Below are 21,589 nucleotides of genomic sequence, written 5' to 3' on the forward strand. Positions count from 1 at the left end.
AAAGGAAGTGCAATGTTTGGTTATGTGCTTTGACAGTTTTTGCTAGGTGTCATGTGACAAAGAAGACATCTTTCGTTTTGTATTGTTTATTTTATATTAACTCCGATATGCTCCTGCGTCTTCGGTGAATGACTGAAGAGATATGGATTGCAAAGGAGAACCATGGTGATAATCAATTCAGTACTGAAACTCTTGCAGAGACAGACCTACACCTGTCTGTCCCATCGCTATGGACTGTACCTCTGCTTTGGAGGGATAGTCCTCATGATGGTCTCTGCCTTCCAGTTTGGAGAAGTAAGTAGCTTAGCTAGCTAACAAGCTAACCCTTGTCAAACGCAATGATGCAGCAGTTAACGTGTGTGGTGTGTGGTGTGTGGTGTGTGGTGTGTGGTGTGTGGTGTGTGGTGTGTGTGTGTGTGTGTGTGAGACGTTACACTAAGTTAAGTAAGGCACGGCCTGTTCTGGCTGGTTATGTAGAAGTATACAATACATTCAGTGGTTAATAATATCATCCCCCTCTCTGTGTGTAGGTGGTAGTAGAGTGGAGTAGGGATCAGTACCATGTACTGTTTGACTCGTATAGAGACAATGTAGCTGGGAAATCATTCCAGACTCGGTGAGTAACCCTCCCTGCCCAAGTTCTATCCACTACAGGGATAACCAGTGTTTCACTGTCTCAATTCACTACTCCATATCCTTCCTTTTGTCTGTTTACTGATTTGAAATTGATGTGTACCTTCTCTATGGTGTTGTGCCGCTGTAGGCTGTGCCAGCCCATGCCCATAGATGTGGTGTACACCTGGGTGAATGGCACGGACACCGACCTGATGAAGCAGTTACGTGGTGTGAGAGAGCAGCTGAAGGAAGAGCAGAGAACACTGAGGTACTGCACATGGTCACCGGGACTTCAGTTACACGTCACACACGTTCGGCTACAGAAATAGTATTACGTGAATGCAAGCTGAACATATTTGTTTTGGTAAATGGCTGATGGAGAGAGGGTTACAGTGGTCCGCTGAATGTCATTAGCACGTAAAGGAAGCGGGTACTTATTCACATTACATGATTTAATCGTTCCCATTCGTCCTGTTGTGTAGACTAGGGGACCAAATATGTAGTTAACTAATATTGCCAGAGGGAGATTCTGTTAGCTCAAAGGTCGATTTCCAATCACAGTACTAGAACATTCCCCAACAAAACATTCCATGCGTTAATGGATCAGTGCATTGACTTTCTGGACTGTTTCTCACCATAGGGAACGGCTGGGGAAGAATGCAAGTGATCCGACTGAATTGCCGAAGGACAGGTGAGTGATAAGATAGAAACACCTGTACATTACTGTAGATTTACTGTGGTTTTCACACAGATTCTTTACATATCTAGCTCAATATGGATGCTTCCAAACGCTAAGGGCAGGGAGTTGATGATGAACCATCTTATTGAGACACAAACTACGGTTGTCTTAGATCAAGGGTTTTGACATCATTGCTGGTATTTCCTGTTTGTCTCTCAACTGAGTGTTTGTGAGAATGGGTCTCAGTGTTGTCGACCAATCTGCAACAACAGGTGGCTTATGACCACAGACATTAAGGCGTGAGATGCAACCACAGCACAAAGGAAGCCTTGTGCAAGTGGTACAAACTGCAGCAAGACAGAGCAGGGTTTTGCACTAGCCATAGTGGTTTGATAGAAGTAGTGATGTTGGATTGGAGTTGTGGACACCATCTTGATGTTTTGTGACCTTTTGTCTTTCTCTTTATATGTCTGTGTTTCTGTTTGCAGTGTGAAGCCAGAATGTCTGCTGTCCCATTGTATCATAGCGCCCATGCTAGCCCTGGACCCGGCTYTGCCAGCCAACGTCACTCTGAAGGAGCTGCCATCGCTCTCGCCCTCCTTCTCCGCCGCCAAGCTGCTGCTGCAAGTGGCCAAGCCCCTCCACCCCTCCACCACAGTGTCTGTGGTCATCTTTCACTCTCAGGCTGATGGTAAAGAGTCATTGAAACAAACACTCCCAACTGGCACTCTACACACATGCTATTTCACTTCACAATTCTGCTTCCCACTCAGTACGAGAACACCAATCATGTCATCACAGCAAAATCTCTCGCTCTCTCTGTATGGCCCTCTCTGTATGGCCCTCTCTGTATGGCCCTCTCTGTATGGCCCTCTCTGTATGGCCCTCTCTGTATGGCCCTCTCTGTATGGCTCTCTCTGTATGGCTCTCTGTTCTCCCCCTCCCTCCCTCCCATAGCGGACAAGGCCTACACAGACGCACCCCGTGAGGCTCTGAAGCGCTCTGTCTCTAGATGTTACCTGGTGAGTTACCTGACTCTGTAGTCTGCTATTAGAAGTTCTATTGCACCAGACGCAATTAACACTTCTAAGACCGTTCTGATTCCAGCAGTTATATGATTGAGCATTTACCCCACTTGGATGCACTGGTCCTTACTTAAGGATGAATAAGCAAATGAACACATAGTCATATGGTAACGATAAGCTACTGTGCTGCTGTTCCTCATGTAGACCACAGATAAGGAAGCACCAGGTCTGGTCCGCATGCAGAGCCTGGCCTACCTCAGTGGCTTCCCAGCATCCTTCAAGGAGACAGAGCAGCTCAGAGTCAAACTGCCATCTGTTGTCACTGGCAAGATCAAACAGGTAAGACTAACCTGGATGGAAAAAGGAAAACAAAATGGCATAATCTATCAAGAAAACACAGTGCTAAGTCAAATACTGTATTTATTTTAGACGGGGAGCTGTATCTGTTATTTCACTAGAGGGCAGTGTTTCACAAAATACAGTATGGCATTTTATCATATGAACACATTTGTTGTTTTCTTAACCAGGCACAGATATGCCACAACATATTTTATTTACATTTAATGAGAAATGCAGATTTTAGTAAAAAAGAGTATACAATTCCAGGATATATTAATATAAGATATAATATGTAACTATATTCATATAGCCACAAGATGTCACCCTTGCTGTACCTCAGAATCATGACTTGAAAGATAGGCTAGTCATTGCCGTGCTCCAAACGTTTGTATATCAGACAGGATCCAGACAGAATCTATTGTGTTCAAACTGAACATAGACACTGTCTGTCTGCCATAACCACAGACCTTAAACATAAACAATATAATTATACCGAATTAAATAAGTAATAACACTTAAGCAGAAGAGGTCTCCATCTATTTTAAACAGATATTATGGTAGTAAAGAGCCCTGGTTTAGTTTGGCCACGGATTGTCTATCTAATCATTTTCTCTAATCAGAACTCTGAGATATTTCGGGAAGAGGAATGCCAGTAACAAGCCAGATTACTCTGAGATWATAAAATAAAACAATGCAGTGATGGTTAACTGTACTGTAAAAAAAAGACTGTACTGTAGTTCTGTCTCACTACAGGCATTGTTAGACTATATCCATACAAAGCTACACTGAGTGTACAAAACATTAGGAACACCTTCCAAATGTTGAGTTGCACCTCCCTTTGCACTCAGAACAGCCTATCAGTTGGGGCATGGACTCGACATGGACTCAACAGTGCTTCCCACAGTTGTCAAGTTGGCTGGATGTTCTTTGGGTGGTGAACTATTGTTGATACACATGGGAAACTGTTGAGAGTGAAACACCCAGCAGCATTGCAGTTCTTGACACTCTCAAACTGGTGCGCATGGCACCTACTACCATACCCTGTTCAAAGGCACAAATCTTTTGTTGAGACAATTCAATGTCTCAATTGTCTCGAGGCTTAAAAATCCTTCTTTAAAACCTGTCTTCTCCCCTTCATCTACACTGATTGAAGTGGATTTAACAAGTGACATCAATAAGGGATCATAGCTTTCACCTGGATTCACCTGGTCAGTCTCTCATGGAAAGAGCAGATGTTCCTAATGTTTTTGTACCCTCAGTGTATATTAGCCTTTTCTAATAACACTGGGCCCACACGTCACATTCTATCCATAAAAGTACTTTTGTCTGTATGGAATTGAACAGCCTAATGCACATCAGAAATGGTCACCCTGGTGCTGCTGGGACAATAATAAACAGTATGAATACAAAAGGTCTTGGTCAACCTACACTACAACAGAAAGTGTCTGTGATCTGCAGACTCCTCATGACTACAGTGAGCTCTCCTTATCCACCTCCTACTGCCTCTCTCCTTCTCTTTTCTCTTTCTCTCTCTCTGTCTCTCTCTGTCTCGTCGGGGGTCATGTGACAACAGAAGGGTATTAGGGGGAAACCCTATCTTGGGGAGCGGCCAAGGGGGTTAACATTAGAACAACTGTTTTGGGTGGCGTGGTGGCAGGCAGCATACTGAAAGGTCACCAGGATTTTACTGACCTTCCCTTCTCTATCCCCCTCTGTTTTCTCTTTATATTCCACCCACTCACTCCCTCTGTCTCACATAGACCTTTCTACAGCCCTCACAGGTGAGGTAGCCTTTATAAGCAGAGTGTATGGGGACAGGAGGTTCCGGAAGGCTGGGTGGCCCCCCCCCCCCTCCCCACCCAGTCCATCTGTCTGTCAGTAGCACAATGCAGGGATCCAGTTTCAGAGGTCTTGCTGGTGCTGTCGGGCCGATTCTGTGAAGAGGGATGAGCAGAATGCAGAGAGAGAGAGAGAGAGAGAGGGGGATGGGTAGAATGCAGAGATGGAGGGAAGGATGCAGAAGACTGAGGGGGAGAGAGGGATGGGCAGGGTGGTGGTGCTGAGAGACGGACAGTATTTATAGACAGTGTTAAACTGAGTGCAATGGTGATGAAAGCTGCCCCACGACCCCCATCTGCTCACACTGTCAACTAGAAAATACTGCCCTCCGTTTGTGTGTTCCTCTAACTGGCATGTTGTCATTCACACGTGTTGTGTGTTATTAATTTATAGCTAACTTGTATAGGATAGCCTATTGTTTATGTACTCGAGGTTAGAATGTGCAGCTAGTGTGTCTGTAGGGAATAGACTAAAATAGTAAATAAATAGAAGCAGTGAAGTATAGCTACATTCAAAGCCATGATAGTCATACAGTAGTACTATTTTGGTGGGAAATCCTTACATTTTTTGTTTATGTATATCCTTTTTAGGAATTTCAGATTTGTATTGAACAGATAGTGCAAGATAATGACCGTGGGGAAAGATGGAGAGAGATTGTATCAAAGGGCAGTAGACTGGATTCAACACTGTTAAAACAGGAAATGAACTCCAAGTGTTTTTAATTTGGGGAAACTTGTTCCCAAGTATTCCCACGCTTAATAGAGACACGTGATCGTATACAAACGCAAGCAAGGTTTATAATGATGTTTTAGTCAAATATTACATCTGTTTGGGCTTCTTACGGTCAATTTGCAGTCTACAAATGATTTGTAATTATGTTCTGGCCCGCCAGCCATCCTCCCAAGAACAAAATCAGCTGAATGTAGTTGATGATCCCTGCTGTAGAGTCTGAGACCTGGGGGGTGATGGATCGATGATCCTATGACATTATGAAGCCTCCCCCCTCACTCAACACTACTGTGATGTCTTGCTCTGACTCTTTTTAGTTGTGTGGAAATATTTTACCATGTGTTCACGCATATTTACTAGGCTCTGGTGTGTGTTAGACTCTTGTGATACACACAATATTTGGTTTGGGCTACCCAGATTAGGTATATTTAGGCTTCAGCTTTTTGCTTCCAGAGCATGTGGTTCAAGGTTTTAGTGTATTTGTGGTTTGTACGTATACACCTTTGTCTCAACTGACTAATGACGTTTTTAAACAGTAATAAAATAGGAGGAGGAAGAACAGCTGATGTTTGGATCCTCTGGTCACTATTGACATTGGCTCATGATAACGGGTATGACATGACCTTAAATAATTCAACTAAACGCCTGTGTCTTTTGATGGGCTGCTGACAGGCAGATGTGGACGAGAATGTTGATGTTACCGCCAATAGCCAATGCCTTTCCTAGTAAAGCTATATAAAGCCATGTTTACTATTGTTTTTGTGTTACCGTGACATGGTGTGTGCGTGCACTTGTACAGACACATGGCGCTGTGTGTTAACAGCTCCTATAAAAGGGGCTAATAAAAATGGAAATGTGATCTCCAGTTGGCTGTCCCTGCTTCATCTTAGGGATTTATATAACAACAGGAGCAGAGAAAAAGCATGTCAATGGCTGAGAGGGAGACTTGCAGTAGTAAGGTGTTTGGGTTCTGGCTCAGTGGTTTGTGGGTTGTCTGGAAGGCTAGGGACTAAGGAGATGAGGGAGTCGGGATCGATGGTCATGAGGCAACGACTGAGATGACACACGTACACAACGACTGAGATGACACATGCAAGGATACCGAGCCATGCATTCCATTCCAACCCTGAGATCAATACCAGCTCCCCCACACAGAAATGACATCACAGAACTTTCCAAGACCCCCCCCCCCACACTCTTTCCTTCCTTCGAACCCTCCCTCCCTCTCTGCCACACACGCACACTCGCTCACACTCACTCTCGTTCCCATATCCACACAGGCATGGCTGTGGGGTATTATCCACACAGGCATGGCTGTGGGGTATTCTCTCTTGAAGGGTACAGTGGTTGGTGGTGACGAGTCCTCTGCTTTGATGTGGTCCATCCTTTAAACTGGCCACGGGTCAGAGGTTATAGGTCAACATCAAAATCAAATTGCTTTGAACCCAGCTCACGTTCAGCCTAGTAGTCTGTGTATGCACCCGTCGTGTGGTGGCTTTGTCATACCTGTCACACGGAATTCTTCCCAGAGACAGGAGCGGTAACCAAAGTCACAATAATAGATTTTAGGCCCCGCGTCATATAACCTTTGACATGGCCACTATGTCCAAAGTGGTTCATAAAAATATATCTGGCTTGATGTCTGTTTGTCTTGTTGTGGAGGTTGTGTCCTTGGCTCCAGATAAAGGCTGTGATTTTTGAATTGTTTTCTCATGGCGCTGCTATGCTGAGTAGCATCTGCTGTCTCTGGTGCCACACTGACATGTTTGTGTTTCTGTCTCTCTCTCTCCCATAGTTCCAGCTGTATACGGAGGCCAGTATCGCCCTGCTCCATCTGAACAGCCCTCAGGACTTTACTGACCTGACCCAGCAGGCCAAAAAGAACCTGACCCTGGACGGGAAAGAGCTGACCATCAGCGCTGCTTATCTTTTCTGGGACCTGACAGCCATCACACAGGTAAAACCTCACTCTGCCTCTGACCCGTCACTCACTATATATCAGGGAAGATCAACAGTGTATGTCAAGGTAAAGAGGAGCTCTAACTCTTGTTTAATGCAGTTCCACTGTCCATTCATGGTGAGGTAGGTATCACTGAGTGAAACTGAACTGCTGGACGGAGAACTTCCATTGTTTTCTACCTATTCGACCGTGAGGATAAAATACAATGACATGTAGTGCTAACATTTTGGATTGGTCTCTTTTCAGAGCATAGTAAAAGCATGTCTCAGACCACTCTGCTCTGCTCTCTGCCCCCCCCAGTCCAAGCAGGACGAGGACGTCTCGGCCAGTCGCTTCGAGGACAACGAGGAGCTACGCTATTCGTTGCGCTCGGTGGAGAGACACGCCCCCTGGGTGCGGCACATCTTCATCGTGACCAATGGGCAGATCCCCTCCTGGCTGAACCTGGACAACCCCCGCGTCACCGTGGTAACACACCAGGTACACCTGAGACCTACAGTACTACTCTCACATGATTGTTGACAATAACAGAAAATAATGGATGTTGTGACCGGAACAGGAAGAATTCTGGGCCTTTAGTTAGGAAATATGATTGTCTCTCCTGTGTAGGATGTCTTCCAGAACCACACCCACCTGCCCACCTTCAGTTCCCCTGCCATTGAGACCCACATCCACCGAATCCCAGRCCTGTCTCAGAAGTTCATCTACCTCAATGATGATGTCATGTTCGGGAAGGACGTGTGGCCTGATGACTTCTTCAGTCACTCCAATGGACAGAAGGTCCGGGTCTAGACTTCAAGTGTTACTAGATGCACGGTCTTGAATTTAGCTCACTAGCTCAAGTTTGTGCTAATGTAGACTCTTAATCATTTCATATAAATATCTCGCTAGCATGAGATTGAGTTATGTTTTGGTGAATAGTTCTGCTATTTTGTATATTGTAATATTGTCTTAACATCCCTACTGTAGCTCACCTGTCCTCTCTCCCTACAGGTGTACCTCACCTGGCCGGTCCCTAACTGTGCTGAAGGTTGTCCAGGCTCCTGGATCAAAGATGGCTACTGTGACAAGGCCTGCAACAACTCCGCCTGTGACTGGGATGGTGGCGACTGCCTGGGTGACAATCACTCCTTATCTCTCCCTGTACCAGTCTGCCTCTTCTCCTTCTTCCCTTCTCTCCTCCGTCACAACTCGTCGTTCACTGAGCTTGATATTCTTCCTCTTCTCCATCYCACCACACAGGAGCTGGGGGCAGCCGGTTTGGGACCGGTGTGGGTGGAGTGGGTAATCAGCCCTGGCAGTTTGCAGGAGGTCTAGGTGGCATCGGGGGCGTGTCCAGCTGTAACCAAGGCTGTGCCAACTCCTGGCTGGCAGACAAGTTCTGCGACCAGGCCTGCAACGTGCTCTCCTGTGGCTTCGACGTGGGCGACTGTGGACAAGGTGAGTGTGATCTGAAGTAGGGCCAGGAGTTTTTCTTAATCACCTGACCTCAAACTCTGTGCTTTATTTATAGCAAAGATATTGATAACTAACCCAAGATACGTTATGTGCCGTTTACAATGGGAGAAAATGAGCACAGTGGGCAGAACAAGCAAAGAGATGGGCAGTGCCAAGCACGAGCTAGCCAGATCCTATTTGCGCGTTTTAACATGTATTTACATATTTTCCATGATGGAACGCCTACTCTGTAAAGTGTGCATGTACAATAACTCAAYTCGCCCTTGCACTAATTTTAAACAACGTAATAAATAAAAAAACTTTGGCACAGTGTCAAGTCTACAAAACTTATTGCAATTTGTTCGTAACAGATTCTACTTTTGTGAAGAGAAGACTCTAAGATCTAATGTTTCATTGATGAGAAAATGTGCAGAATGTCGGCCAAGTGTTTTTCCTGGACTGGTCACGTTAGCTCATCCAGTGAGGTGGAAGAGCAGTGATAATCCTGCATCGTGTGTGTGTTGTAGATCACTTTAACCAGCTCTACAGCGTCACTCTGCTGAAGAACAGGACCTTGTACACCCTGCCGGTGGGTGTGACCAGGCCATACTTCAGCTTTGCAGGCGTGGCTCGCCGGGTGACCGAGGCCCAGGTCAGCGACAACCCGGCCGTGCGCCATACTTCGGTGGCCAACAAGTGGAAGACGGTCCACCTGCTCCTCCACTCGGGCCACAATGCCTCRCTGRTCCACTACAACCTCACTGTCCGAGGGGATGACGACAAGGAGTTCTTCCTGACCTTCAGCGTGGCTGTGGACACCCGCCAGCTCCCCCAGCCCAACGTGTCCGTGTCCGACCCACTCCACAAAGATGGATCCAAAGAGGCCAAGCCCACCACCGCCACCGCAGAGCCTGAGGTCCCTTTCGAGGATGTCCCTCTGGAGAAACAAGGTCCCCGAGTCCTGAAGATGCCACCTGGGGAAAATGAGGTGATCGTGGAGGTGCCTGCGCTGAACGTGTCCCTGCTACCGGCGGCCTTGCAGAGTGAGCTTCAGAGGCTGCAAGGAAAGCTCCTGGTGGGTGACATCACTATGAAAGGTTATAACCTCACCAAGGCTATACTGCTGGGGCCGTACAAGGCTCTGGCCAATCGGGGCCCCAGGTTAACACCAGCTGACCAGATCAAACCCCAGGACAACCCTTTTAAAAACCTAGTAGGACATGTGGTGAGGAGAGAGGCAGACGCACCACAGCTAGTGAAGGCTAACTCAGTAGCACAACACAGTCCAGAAAGAAACGGAGCAGAGAAGACCAAAGAGCCAGAGGGAACCGAGGCACCAGAGGAGGTGCCCAAGTCGAGCATCGTTGGTGAGAAACAGAAAGCACAAAAGACTCCAGCAACCCCCATCCCAGTTCTAGTGGATGGTGAGTTTCCGAAAGCCGCTAAAGCCCAGGACACCACCCCCACAGAGAAACCTCCACCGTCCTCCAAGCTGCTGAGCACCCTGGTGGGCAGCATGTCCAAAGCCAAGGGCTCAGAGGGTCAATCGCAGCAGGCAGGGGCCGAGAAGGGGCCGAAGGAAGGAGCAGAGGGCTCCCGGGGGGTTCCTGTGGGCAGGAAGCTGCAGCACTACACCTCCTCAGACAGAGGCTTCCTGCCCTGGGAGAGACGGAATTACTTCCAGGACCTGCTGGAGGTGAGCTGGGCTTGGGTTGTAATAATGTCAGAATCGAGAACAACCATGCATTGGATTGAATCGCAAACACTTTACTCAGAAACGGTTAAACTTTTAATATTCCAAATGGGAATCTGAATGTTATCTGAATTTGATCAGAATGTTAATTGTGTATTCGCTTATTGCTTTCTGGCTCTTTCTATGGCTCCTATAGGAGGAGGAGCGTCTGGAGGGAGAGCTGGCGTACCAGGCAGACAGCGCCGCCGCTGGCCGGAAGCTGCAGGACACCTTCGCCGACTCCCTCCGCTACGTCAACAAGCTACTCAACGGCCAGTTTGGCTTCACCTCCCGCAAGGTCCCTGCCCACATGCCCCACATGATCGACAGGCTCATCATGCAGGAGCTCCAGGACATGTGAGTAGCAGGAAATGATGTCATATGGGAAATACTGGGTTAGTAATATAGAAGACCGAAGTATCTGTTGTGAGTGCTTGTCTAACAGGAGCACTCATTTGTTTACCTCGTTAAAGTGAATTCGTTTTTTTATTTTACTAGGCAAGTCAGTTAAGAAAAAAATCTTATTTTCAATGACGGTCTAGGAACAGTGGGTTAACTGCCTTGTTCAGGGGCAGAACGACAGATTTTTACCTTGTCAGCTCGGAGATTCGATCTTGCAACCTTTTGGTTACTAGTCCAACGCTCTAACCACTAGGCTACCTGCTGTTGCTGAACAAACTGATATGTGAATGTCTCCATCTTTCAGATTCCCACAGGCGTTTGACCTGACGTCGTCCCACCACGTGCGTCACCCAGAGGACATGCAGTTTTCATTCTCCTACTTCTACTTCCTGATGTCGGCCCTGCAGCCGCTCAACGTCTCGCAGGTGTTCGACGAGATCGACACGGACCACTCCGGCGTTCTCTCTGACCGCGAGATCCGAACGCTGGCCACTCGCATCCATGAGCTCCCCCTCAACCTACAGGTCAGTAGAGAAGTCTGGGTGTAGAAGATCAGGTCCATGTTGTCTATCATCTAAGGCCAAAGGGATCATAGATCGGCACGTCTACTCTGAGACACTTTATGAATACCGACCCTGGTTACTCCTGTTTTTAAAAGTTGATCTCAAACCAGTGGTACCGTGAGGTTAATGTGTTAGTGTGTGGCGTGTTGCAGGATCTGACAGGTCTGGAGCAGCTGCTGATCAACTGTTCTAAGACGCTGCCAACCAACCTGACCCAGCTACATATCGTTAGCCCTACACAGGAGGCATACTACGAAGCCAGCATGGTGACTACTCTACACGGCCTCTGTGCTGTGGCCAAACAACATTTATAAGCTGTAGTAGTCTTGAGGTGCAGAGACTGATTCATGTGTTTGACTCCACAGCCTCCCGTCACTAAAGGTCTGGTGGTCCACTGTAAAGCCGTCACAGAGCGCATCCATAAGGCCTTCAAAGACCAGAACAAGTACAAGTAAGTCCTGTTCTAAAAAAAAAWATWTTTTTTAATCTATGTATGTCAAATCTGTGTAACAGCAAATGAAAATGCTGTAAAAACATTTATTTTTGTCCTATGAAGAGGGGGTGGTTGGGTCTATAAAAATATAATCAAGTCCTGTTCTCTACCATCATCCACTGTACTTAATCTATATATATCACCCATCCTACATTTTCTCCGGATATCCTGATCCTATTTAAGATCACAGTAAACATGGAAACCTCTCCTTTGACAGGTTTGAGATAATGGGCGAGGAGGAGATAGCCTTTAAGATGGTGCGGACCAACGTGTCCCATGTGGTGGGCCAGCTGGATGACATCAGGAAGAACCCCAGGTGAGGTTCGAGCGTTGGGCCAGTAACTGAAAGATCACTGGTTCGAATACCGGAGCGGCTGAGGTGAAAGATCTGTCCAGGGGCGCTGTACAATCGTGACCCTGGCCTTGACACCACTCCCTACCGGTGTCTCGGGGAGTTGGGATATGAAAGACACATTTCCATTACACACTTGTGTGTAACAGAACAAAGATGAGCACCCCCCCCCCAAAAAAAAATGTTATCATTATCTCTGTACTTTCTGTAGGTGTCCAGCCTAGTGCCTGCCTAATTAATATGTACTACTTCTTCCTGTTTTATTGTTATACTACCTTTTCATATGACCATTTGACCATGATGTTGTTGATTAGGATTTGACCACATCACTGTGTTTCCTCACAGGAAGTTCATATGTCTAAACGACAACATTGACCACAGCCATAAAGACGCAGGGACTGTTAAGGCGGTACTGAGGGACTTCTATGAGTCCATGTTCCCCCTGACTTCCCAGTTCGAGCTGCCCAGAGAATACCGCAACCGCTTCCTCCACATGGGAGAGCTCCAGGAATGGTAGGACTGGGGTGGTTTATACTAGAGGGGAATGGTAGGACTGGGGTGGTTTATTCTAGAGAGGGGAATGGTAGGACTGGGGTGGTTTATTCTAGAGAGGGCAATGGTAGGACTGGGGTGGTTTATTCTAGAGAGGGGAATGGTAGGACTGGGGTGGTTTATTCTAGAGAGGGGAATGTAGGACTGGAGGTGTTTTATTCTAAGAGAGGAATGGTAGGAACAGGGTGGTTTATATAGAGAGGGGAATGGTAGGAAGTGGAGGTGATGGTGGTTTATACTATAGGAGGAATGCGTAGGGTACTCGGAGGTTATTCTAGAGAGGGAGAATGGTAGAACTGGGGTGGTTTATCTAAGAGGGCAATGGTAGGACTGGGTGGTTTATCTAGAGAGGGAATGGTAGGACTGGGGTGGTTTTATCTAGAGAGAGGGGAATGTAGGACTGGGTGGTTTATCTAAGAGAAGGAGGAGTGGGGGGATTGTGTAGAGACGGGGTGGTTTATACTAGAGAGGGGAAGGTGGTAGGGACGGGGTGGTTTATATAGAGAGAGAGAGAGAGGGTGAAAAGGATAGGACGGGTGGTTATAACTAGAGAGAGGGAGAATGGTAGAGACTGGGGTGGTTAATACTAGAGAGGGAAGAGGAATGGTAGGACTGGGGTGGTTTATACTAGAAGAGGTAATGGTAGGACGGCGATACTACGAGTTGAGGACTGGTGGTTTAAACTAGAGAAGAGAGAGTGAGGGGGATGGTAGACCGGGGTGGTTTTATATAGAGAGAGAGAGAGGAGGGATGGTAGGACCGGGTGGTTATACTAGAGAGAGAGAGAGGGGGAATGGTAGGACCGGGGTGGTTCATACGAGAGAGAGAGACGAGAGAGAGAATGGTAGGACCGGGGTGGTTTATACTAGAGAGAGAGAGAGGAATGGTAGGACTGGGTGGTTTATACTAGGAAGAGAGGGGAATGGTAGAGACTGGTGGTTATACTATAGAGAGAGGGAATGGTAGGAACTAGGTGGTGTCATATACTGGAGAAGAGGAGATGAGGGGATGGTAGCACCGGGGTGGTTTAATACTAAGAGGAGAGAGGGAATGGTAGGACTGGGAGTTTTATACTAGAGAGAAGGGAAGGGGAATGGTAGTACTGAGGGGTGGTTAACTAGAAGAGAGAGCAGGAGGAATGGTAGGACTGGGGTGGTTATACTAGAGAGTAGAGGGGAATGGTAGGAACTGGGTGGTTATATTAAGAGAGAGAGGGAATCGGAGACTGGGTGGTTTATACTAGAGAGAGAGGGGAATGGTAGGACTGGGGTGGTTTATACTTAGAGAGAGGAGGGAATGTAGCACCTTGGTTCTACTGACAAGAGAGGGGGAAAATGGTAGGACTGGGTGGAGTTATACTAAAAGTTGAAAGGATATATGGAAGTGTACAAGTTGAATATGTGATCTGCATTTAGTTACATTCTTTTTTCATTGTACCATTATTTGGTGGTAGTGCAGAAGCACAATGTGCACACAATACAAGATGCCTGTACAGATACTTTGTCAATCATAGTATCTGTCCTAAATGATCGATGGACAGATACGTTATCTTACTGTATCAGGGCCATGTGAGACAGAGGTCTCTCCCCAATTCTCCAAGAGAAGAATGAAGGATCCTAGCTGTCAGCCCCCCCGAGTGCTCAGCATTGCCATAAATGATCGCTGGGAATCCAAGGGGGTTATAGTGGGATCCTGCTCGTATAGCGCCAGGTCTGAGCTGGAGGAATCTATCCAGATACCGAGACTTTAAAATTAGACCCGTATGAGCCACACACATGCCACTCCAAGAGTCACAAGGGTGTTAGTGAAGTGACAGGCGGGTGGTAGCAGAGGTCCCCTGATGCCTGTTGATGTCACATTGTCGCCCTCTCGTCCTCTCCCCTGGAACCACAGGCATTTCATCATGACCTTTAACCCTGTCACCCAAGCCTAAAATATTTCATAATTGAGACTGGACTCTGAATATGGTAGTCGTGACCTTCGTCGAGTTTCTGTTTTGTATTCATTGATACTCCCCAAAAACATTTCACCCTGTCAATCACCCAATCAAATGTCATGTTGGAGACTGGGATCAGAATATGAGAGTGATGACTTTCAGAGAGTTATCTGCTTTGTCATGCGTTCATTGATGGCCCAAAAAWWRWTTGTTTATTTTTGCTGTCTTACTGTGTCTGTCTTACAGGCGAGTATATCGGGACAAGCTGAAGTTCTGGACCCACTGTGTATTGGTGACTCTGGTGATCTTTACTGTCGTCTCCTTCTTTGCAGAGCAGGTCAGTAGGACTTTACACTGTCATGTATATTTCCGCCTCGCTAATATAAACAGCACACTTGYAGCTTGATGATCTGCGATTTAGCACTTAGTTAGCCCCAGGGCTCCATAAAGGGAGCTCTACAGGGGCACGTATCCCTCACTATCGGTTGAGCTTTGGAATGACTGAAATGGCGTCACTGAAATGAGACTGAAACCTGTCCATGTTGGACCGTGACCAGTGGATGGTGGCTGAATGTTTTTTTTGGTTGATCATGGCACCTGTCAGATCTGAGGGGGTCGGGGTAAAGTTTCTCCTAATAAAGGTTAATCGCCAGAGCGACCGTGGAGGAATGGGCAATCCACACTGTGCACTGGGCCATTGGGACATGGAGGAATCTGAGGGAGCCGTCTTGTTTTTGTCCTAAGAATCATCCCTCTCCTCAGGCCTAAGACTCCACTCCTCCTTCCTTTTCATAGGCATCAGGTGCTTTGTTTGTAAATTGCCTCTTGAAGTTGGAGAGCTGTTTACATCTCTGTGGTTTATTGGCTCAGGCTTGGACCAATAAACCACCTTTTGGTGACTTTACAGGACTTAAGTTGACTCTCCCGAAATGCTGTTGCCCTGATCTGTTCAAAGTCAAGAAAAATACAACAAAAAGCTCCCGCTCAGAGCTAGCCACATGCTGACAGAGTAATGTTGATTCGCTCTTTTTCACTCGTCTTTCAATATTTGTGTGTTTTGTGACGCAGTCCTTTGTGGTATTTTCTTCTTCCCTCAGCTGATTCTACTGAAGCGCAAGTTGTTTCCCAGACGCAGGGTCAGCAACGATGTCAACCCAGAGCGCGTTTGAAGAACGAGGGAAAAACGTCCTAATCCTCCTCTCTGCATTCACCCTAATCCTCCTCTCTGCATTCACCCTCCTACCTATCCCCTCCCTCAACCTCTCTCCTTGAGTTCAAATTGAGGGCCATGCAGGGGTAGGTGGTGAGCGAGGAGGGCTGTCCCTATATCTCAGAACGTCCTCATCTGGGATTGCATCAGCATGGCTCAAGGAGAGAGGGACTCTTGTAAACAACGTCAATCATGTGTGGTGGGTAAGATGATTGACAGGCATCACCTGGCTGGGAGATGCTGGAGTGATGTCATGTGATGCGGTGCCAGTGGAAGAAGCCTGTGAAGCCAGACACTTCTCTTCTCTTCCACCAGGGGCGCCAGAGGGACTTATCGCCCACACGCCACCAACACACCAGGCTGTGGAGAAGGACACTGACTGAGCCAACTATGTGCTAAACTGCTCCAGTCCAGTCAGTGTGGGCAGTGTGATTGATGTACTGTTAAAACCATGATCTGGAAGCGATTGACGGGAGACACCATCTGTGGTGTGGGTTTACAGCACCTTAACCACGAGAGCTGTAACCTTGCGACGCATTCCAGAGGTTAGGTTGGACACTATTTTATTTTTTATTTAACCTTTATTCCACAGAAGGAAAAAGGGATTGGGGAGGGAAGGGGTTAATCAGAATAATAGGAATTATGCCATTTGACCTGTTTCACCATGTCACTCCTGATCAATGTCTACATTCAACACAAGTGCCTTATTTTAAAAAGAGTGCTGCCTGAAGTATTTCAGTTAGACTGTATGACCTTGTTTACCCATTGTCCTTGCTTGCCTTTTTAAATGTCTTGGTTGGATTTGGTATYTACATGTCATAAGTGATTTCTTTCAAGGGCATGGGGTTCTGGGTGAAAAATGCCACACTGGTTGTTTTTTTTTAATCATGAATGTTTCACACAGTAGACCACACAGCGATCAGCYATCCACACAGAATGTGTCCCTGTGGGATACTGTACGTATAGCTCTGCTAGTGTCTGAAATTCAGATCTCTTCAGCATGCTCTGTAACATCTGATTGTATTGTTCAGTGAATGCGTTCGTTATGAATGCCACGGACTGTTAATTTAGCTCCACAAGTGTTCTACTACTGACCCTCAATTCTTTTCTGATTCTATGGTCTCTCTTGAGCCTTCCATGCCTGAATTTGGTAGCTCTCCTCTCCGTTTACAAGCGGTGCATTGTGATCTTAATTATGATAAAACGTGAATGATTGCCAGCAGCAGTAGAACCATGATAATCTTTTGCTGCCKTACTATTGCTGAATATTTGTAGTGTTGGTGTACTGTGGTATGCAGTGTGCCAGATTACACAGCCTGGTCTCAGACTCGATGTAACATAGAAAATGAAAATCTGGGACACTCACTAGTATATGTAACCAACCGTAGCAAGATTACTTAAGGTAAATATTAGGAAGGTGAGCGTATAATGCGAACWTCTAGCAACCCAAAGGTTGCGTGTTTGGATCTCATCGACAACTTCAGCATTTTAACTCATTTGCTAACCCCAGCTAGTGTTAGCTACAAATGAATACATACCATACTAAATGGAGTGCCACGGATTTATGTACAGAATACAACATGCTCTGAGACCAGGTTGAATTACAACAATGGGTGGTATGCATATTTGAAGTGTCAAGTTCACATTTAGTTTAGTCATCACTTTGGCTCATCCCAAAATCAAAAATAAACCTGACTCGCTTAGTCATGCAACTGAATTTCTTGAATGGAAAATATTTCTTTATTACAATCATTTAACTTGTTAGTATAAAGATGTTTTACTTGTATTGAACAGTACAATASCATGTTAAAATTGAGCATGTGGCCTTTWCAATGCATAGTTTACCCTGATTGAACAAAAACAGGTGGCTAACATTTCCAGACAGTCATTGAAATGTCACAATYTGAAGGCTCTCATTGGAATTCTACCCACCAATAAGTCAAAATGTCCTTTTTAGGGCCATTTTCTTTATGGTGGTCATATTCCTAGAGTAGGGGTTCTTGATTTTCTTATCTTTGTTCCAATAGTTGCATTCCTTTGTCTATCCTAAAGTTATTGAGCAATGACCATTCAGCTATGCTCCAAAACATTTCAGAATCATACCATTCAACAATCACAAATCATTGAGTTTAATGTACCAAATGCATTCATTTACCTATACATATTCTAAATGTGATAAAAAAGATGGCTTCCAGTACAGAATTATAGTAAAATAAATTTCTGTAAAACATTCTCAGTTACATATTGTCTGATACTTCAACCATAAATACTGGTTTCATAATGATGCAGAAAAGAAACATTTTAGTACTTGTTCTTAAAATGCTTCAAATATTCAGACTTTTTAATTAAACAAAAGGATTCAAAGAATTAGCCCTTTAGGGAGAAGAACGTTGAAAGCAGACAGGACTCTGGTGTTAACGCATCACCAACATGACTACAAGGACTTCAACTGGAGTAGAGTTGAGGTTACGGAGGGTGGGGGATTCAGTCAGATGGAAGCCCTTGAAGAAATGTCACTGTTTTCAGCATTAACCCAGACCCTTAACCTGCAGTCCTTGACAATTAGCTTACCATATCTCATTCTACTTTACAAACTTCATTTCAGAAGTTATGAGGTTGAAAGGTTGATTTATTTTGTATTTCCTAGCCCTGATTGAGTTAATTTCATGTCAGATTGGGTCTCATTCATTAAATAAACATGACTAATGAATGATTTCAAGAGCAACAATATCAATTTGGGCAATGATCAAACATGTTCATTGGGTTGAGTTATCACATTGTTTTTAACAAGAGGCTGTGAAGACATGAGTCTAGTTTTCTGTAGCCTCTAACTTTACAGCATTGAATATAGGTCAATTAGTTAGGAATATGTATAATTGTCAGTCAAAACAATTGAGAAACCAAATTCAAGGAAAAATACAAAGCAACATTATTTGATCTTTGCCAAAAAATGTATTGTAGTTTACCCATAGTGTATGATTTGAATGAGCTGGAAAAAATGGCAAATGGTGCGCTTTGGATGTTAAAACCTGTCTGATGACATTTATCAAATCTGAGTCTCAGATTACCTCAGGTAGTGATTACTTCCTATATGGAGACAAAGAAAAACCAACCAACTTATTTCCATGCCAGCTACTCTGCACTCATCCAGTGAGATACAGACCAGTGTGTTACCCTTGACGATGGCTCTAATCGGGTGGTTATGTCATTCCTGTCATTACTCTAGCGTTATTACAGACAACCTTTAGTCAGAGGTGGTCACAGTGTCAAGGCTGCTGAGGTTTGGGTTGGAGGGGACCTCTTCATCATCTTCTGCTTTCAAGAGCGGGGCGGCATCCCCCGCCTCCTTCCTCCGGGCAAAACGTCAGTCGTGTTTGGGGGCAGCTTGCGCCGTGATGCTGAACACGTGAATGCGCAGGTGAGAGGCAATCTGGATGCAYACGCCTGTGCAGTAGCGCGTCAAGTCAATCAACGACAGGACCTGGGGAGGAAATAGAAGGAYCGGCATGAGAAATGTACTTGATGCACATAGGGCCTAGAGTTGTCCCCGGTCAGTTTATGTGGTTAGGGGAAACTCCTGGTCCTATATGGGAGACAACTGAAATGGGTTAGTGGGTTGAAAATGACACCAGACCTGTACTAAAACATTGTTTTGATGACAGAACTAGAGAATCGTAAAGACAAATCTGGGGTGAGAACTCACCATTGCGATATAGAGGACTATGTGCTCGTCGATGAAGCTGTTGAAGTACTGGTTGAGGAAGAGGAGGCCAGGCCCGATGAAAGCCGTGTCTGGGAGATAAAGCTCACTCTTAGTCATGTGGGCCACCTGACAAGGACAGAGGAACACAAAAGGAACATACATATATTGGAGGAGGAGGAGCAGGGCTAATGAATAAGCTAAGGTAAATACTGGTATGGCTTTCACTGTTACATATGGAGGTCCCATTTATGAGAGGAAAAGTATTCATTGCTTGCTTGATAATACACTCCAGACAGACAATTTTTTTAAAAATGAATTTCCCTTCAGGCAGTAGAGTCAGTAGACTAGAGATATTAATAGATTGAGAGATGACAGCAAAGTAAGAAAGTGAAGACTATTATATTAAATGGAGCGCTCACAACTAGCTTGTTGGCGATCTTGGCGACGACCATGCCGAAAGTTAGGATGTAGAGACAGGGGTGCAGTTCAAAAAGCTTGTTGGATGACTTCTTGAAGATGATGAAGGCCAGTGTGAAGATGAGGCCGATGTGCATACCTGGTGCCAGCACACTCGTGTCCTAAGGGACACACAGCAAAATAATAAATAACTTTGAATTGTTAACCTAGAATAGAAGCCCCAAAAACTGTTGATTGTCCTAAAATGTACAGTGCCTTCAAATGAAATCAAACTTTATTTATACAGCACATTTCAGACATCGAATGCAACGCAATGTAAATTACAGTAAAAAAAACGAATAAAAAAAACWATGAAAATAAAAGCTGAAATATTTACTACACAACAAACAAACTGAACAACTAAAAAGCACCATAAGAAAAAGCAAAGCTAAAAAGATGTGTTTTCAGACCTCTTAAATATGTCCACTGTTTCAGCCCCCCTCAGACAGGCTATTCCAGAGGCTGGGGGCATATAACTAAAGGCTGCCTCTCCTTGCCTCTTGGTCCTAGGCTTTGGGATAGTTAAAAGGCCAGTGCCAGAGGACCTGAGGGACCTACTGGATACATAACTTGAAAGCACTCAGAAAACATTGACACCCATTGAGTTTTTCCACATTTAGTCACTACGAAATTTCATCAGCCGGTGATTGTCAAGCAAATAACTGCAGGTTTCACGGTAATTGACTGCTAATTAACAAACACATTTAGTATCTCCTGGCTTCCACACAAGCCACTGATACAGACCTTTGGAACATCTACATTTTAAATAGTCTAATAAATCCATGTAGTATAGCCTACACCTTCACAATAAATSCATWATTTATTTTAGACAGGTCTAAAGAAACATGATATGAAGAAAATGGAGTCCATTTCAGAATAACATAATAAACTGGAGTAGAGGTCGGACGATTAATTAGGGCAGATTTCAAGTTCATAACAAATCGGTAATTTTTGGACGCCGATTACATTGCATTCCAAGAGGAAACTGTGTTGCAGGCTGACCGCCTGTTACGCGAGTGCAGCAAGGAGCCAAGGTAAGTTGCAAGCTAGCATTAAACTTATCTTATAAAAAACAATCAATCTTCACATAATCACTAGTTAACTACACATGGTTGATGATATTACTAGGTTAAATAGCTTGTCATGCTTGCATATAATCAATGCGGTGCCTGTTAGTTTTATCATTGAATCACAGCCTACGTCGCCAAACAGGTGATGATTTAACAAAAGCACAATCGTTGCACGAATGTACCTAACCATAAACATCAATGCCTTTCTTAAAATCAATACACAGAAGTAAATATTTTTTAAAACCTGCATATTTAGTTAAAAGAAATTCATGTTAGCAGGCAATATTAACTAGGGAAATTGTGTCACTTCTCTTGCGTTYATTGCACRCAGAGTTAGGGTATATGCAACAGTTTGGGCCACCTGGCTCGTTGAGAACAAATTTTCCATAATTTTCCATAATTATGACATAACATTGAAGGTTGTGCAACGTAACAGCAATATTTAGACTTAGGGTTGCCACCCGTTTGATAAAATACGGAACGGTTCCTTATTTCAC

The 21,589-nt window shown here is 45.1% G+C and overlaps 2 protein-coding genes and 1 long non-coding RNA gene across 4 annotated transcripts in view; 2 read left to right on the top strand and 1 right to left on the bottom strand.

Annotated features, from left to right (window-relative positions):
• gnptab (N-acetylglucosamine-1-phosphate transferase subunits alpha and beta) lies at positions 1–17,580 on the top strand. 2 transcript variants are annotated; one of them, XM_023966412.2, is made up of 21 exons: positions 2–294; positions 531–616; positions 764–883; positions 1,256–1,306; positions 1,783–1,985; positions 2,252–2,316; positions 2,524–2,658; positions 7,022–7,183; positions 7,487–7,666; positions 7,796–7,966; positions 8,180–8,303; positions 8,429–8,626; positions 9,151–10,319; positions 10,513–10,712; positions 11,062–11,281; positions 11,473–11,586; positions 11,686–11,771; positions 12,031–12,129; positions 12,511–12,678; positions 14,900–14,990; positions 15,751–17,580. In XM_023966412.2, the coding sequence occupies exons 1-21, from the start codon at positions 163–165 to the stop codon at positions 15,820–15,822; spliced, it is 3,846 nt and encodes a 1,281-aa protein (XP_023822180.1). In that variant the 5' UTR covers positions 2–162; the 3' UTR covers positions 15,823–17,580. The 2 variants fall into 2 exon arrangements, with proteins under 2 accessions (XP_070290149.1, XP_023822180.1); XM_070434048.1 differs by lacking the exon at positions 14,900–14,990 and having other exon boundaries at positions 1–294.
• LOC139022801 (uncharacterized) lies at positions 12,685–13,629 on the top strand. Its single transcript, XR_011473844.1, has 3 exons — positions 12,685–12,855; positions 13,319–13,353; positions 13,552–13,629. It is a non-coding gene; the product is annotated as an uncharacterized lncRNA (long non-coding RNA).
• The window catches only part of LOC111949339 (cholinephosphotransferase 1), an 18,032-nt gene continuing 14,019 nt past the window's right edge, over positions 17,577–21,589 (bottom strand). The window contains exons 6-8 of the mRNA XM_023966432.2: positions 19,986–20,144; positions 19,567–19,692; positions 17,577–19,344 (exon numbers count right to left, since the gene is read on the bottom strand). Of these exons, the coding sequence (XP_023822200.1) occupies positions 19,228–19,344; positions 19,567–19,692; positions 19,986–20,144 (402 nt within the window). The 3' untranslated portion in view covers positions 17,577–19,227. The remainder of the gene's footprint in view (positions 19,345–19,566; positions 19,693–19,985; positions 20,145–21,589) is intronic.

Source organism: Salvelinus sp. IW2-2015, linkage group LG3 (genome assembly GCF_002910315.2).
Source record: "Salvelinus sp. IW2-2015 linkage group LG3, ASM291031v2, whole genome shotgun sequence".
In the NCBI taxonomy this organism is placed as follows: Eukaryota; Metazoa; Chordata; class Actinopteri; order Salmoniformes; family Salmonidae; genus Salvelinus; species Salvelinus sp. IW2-2015.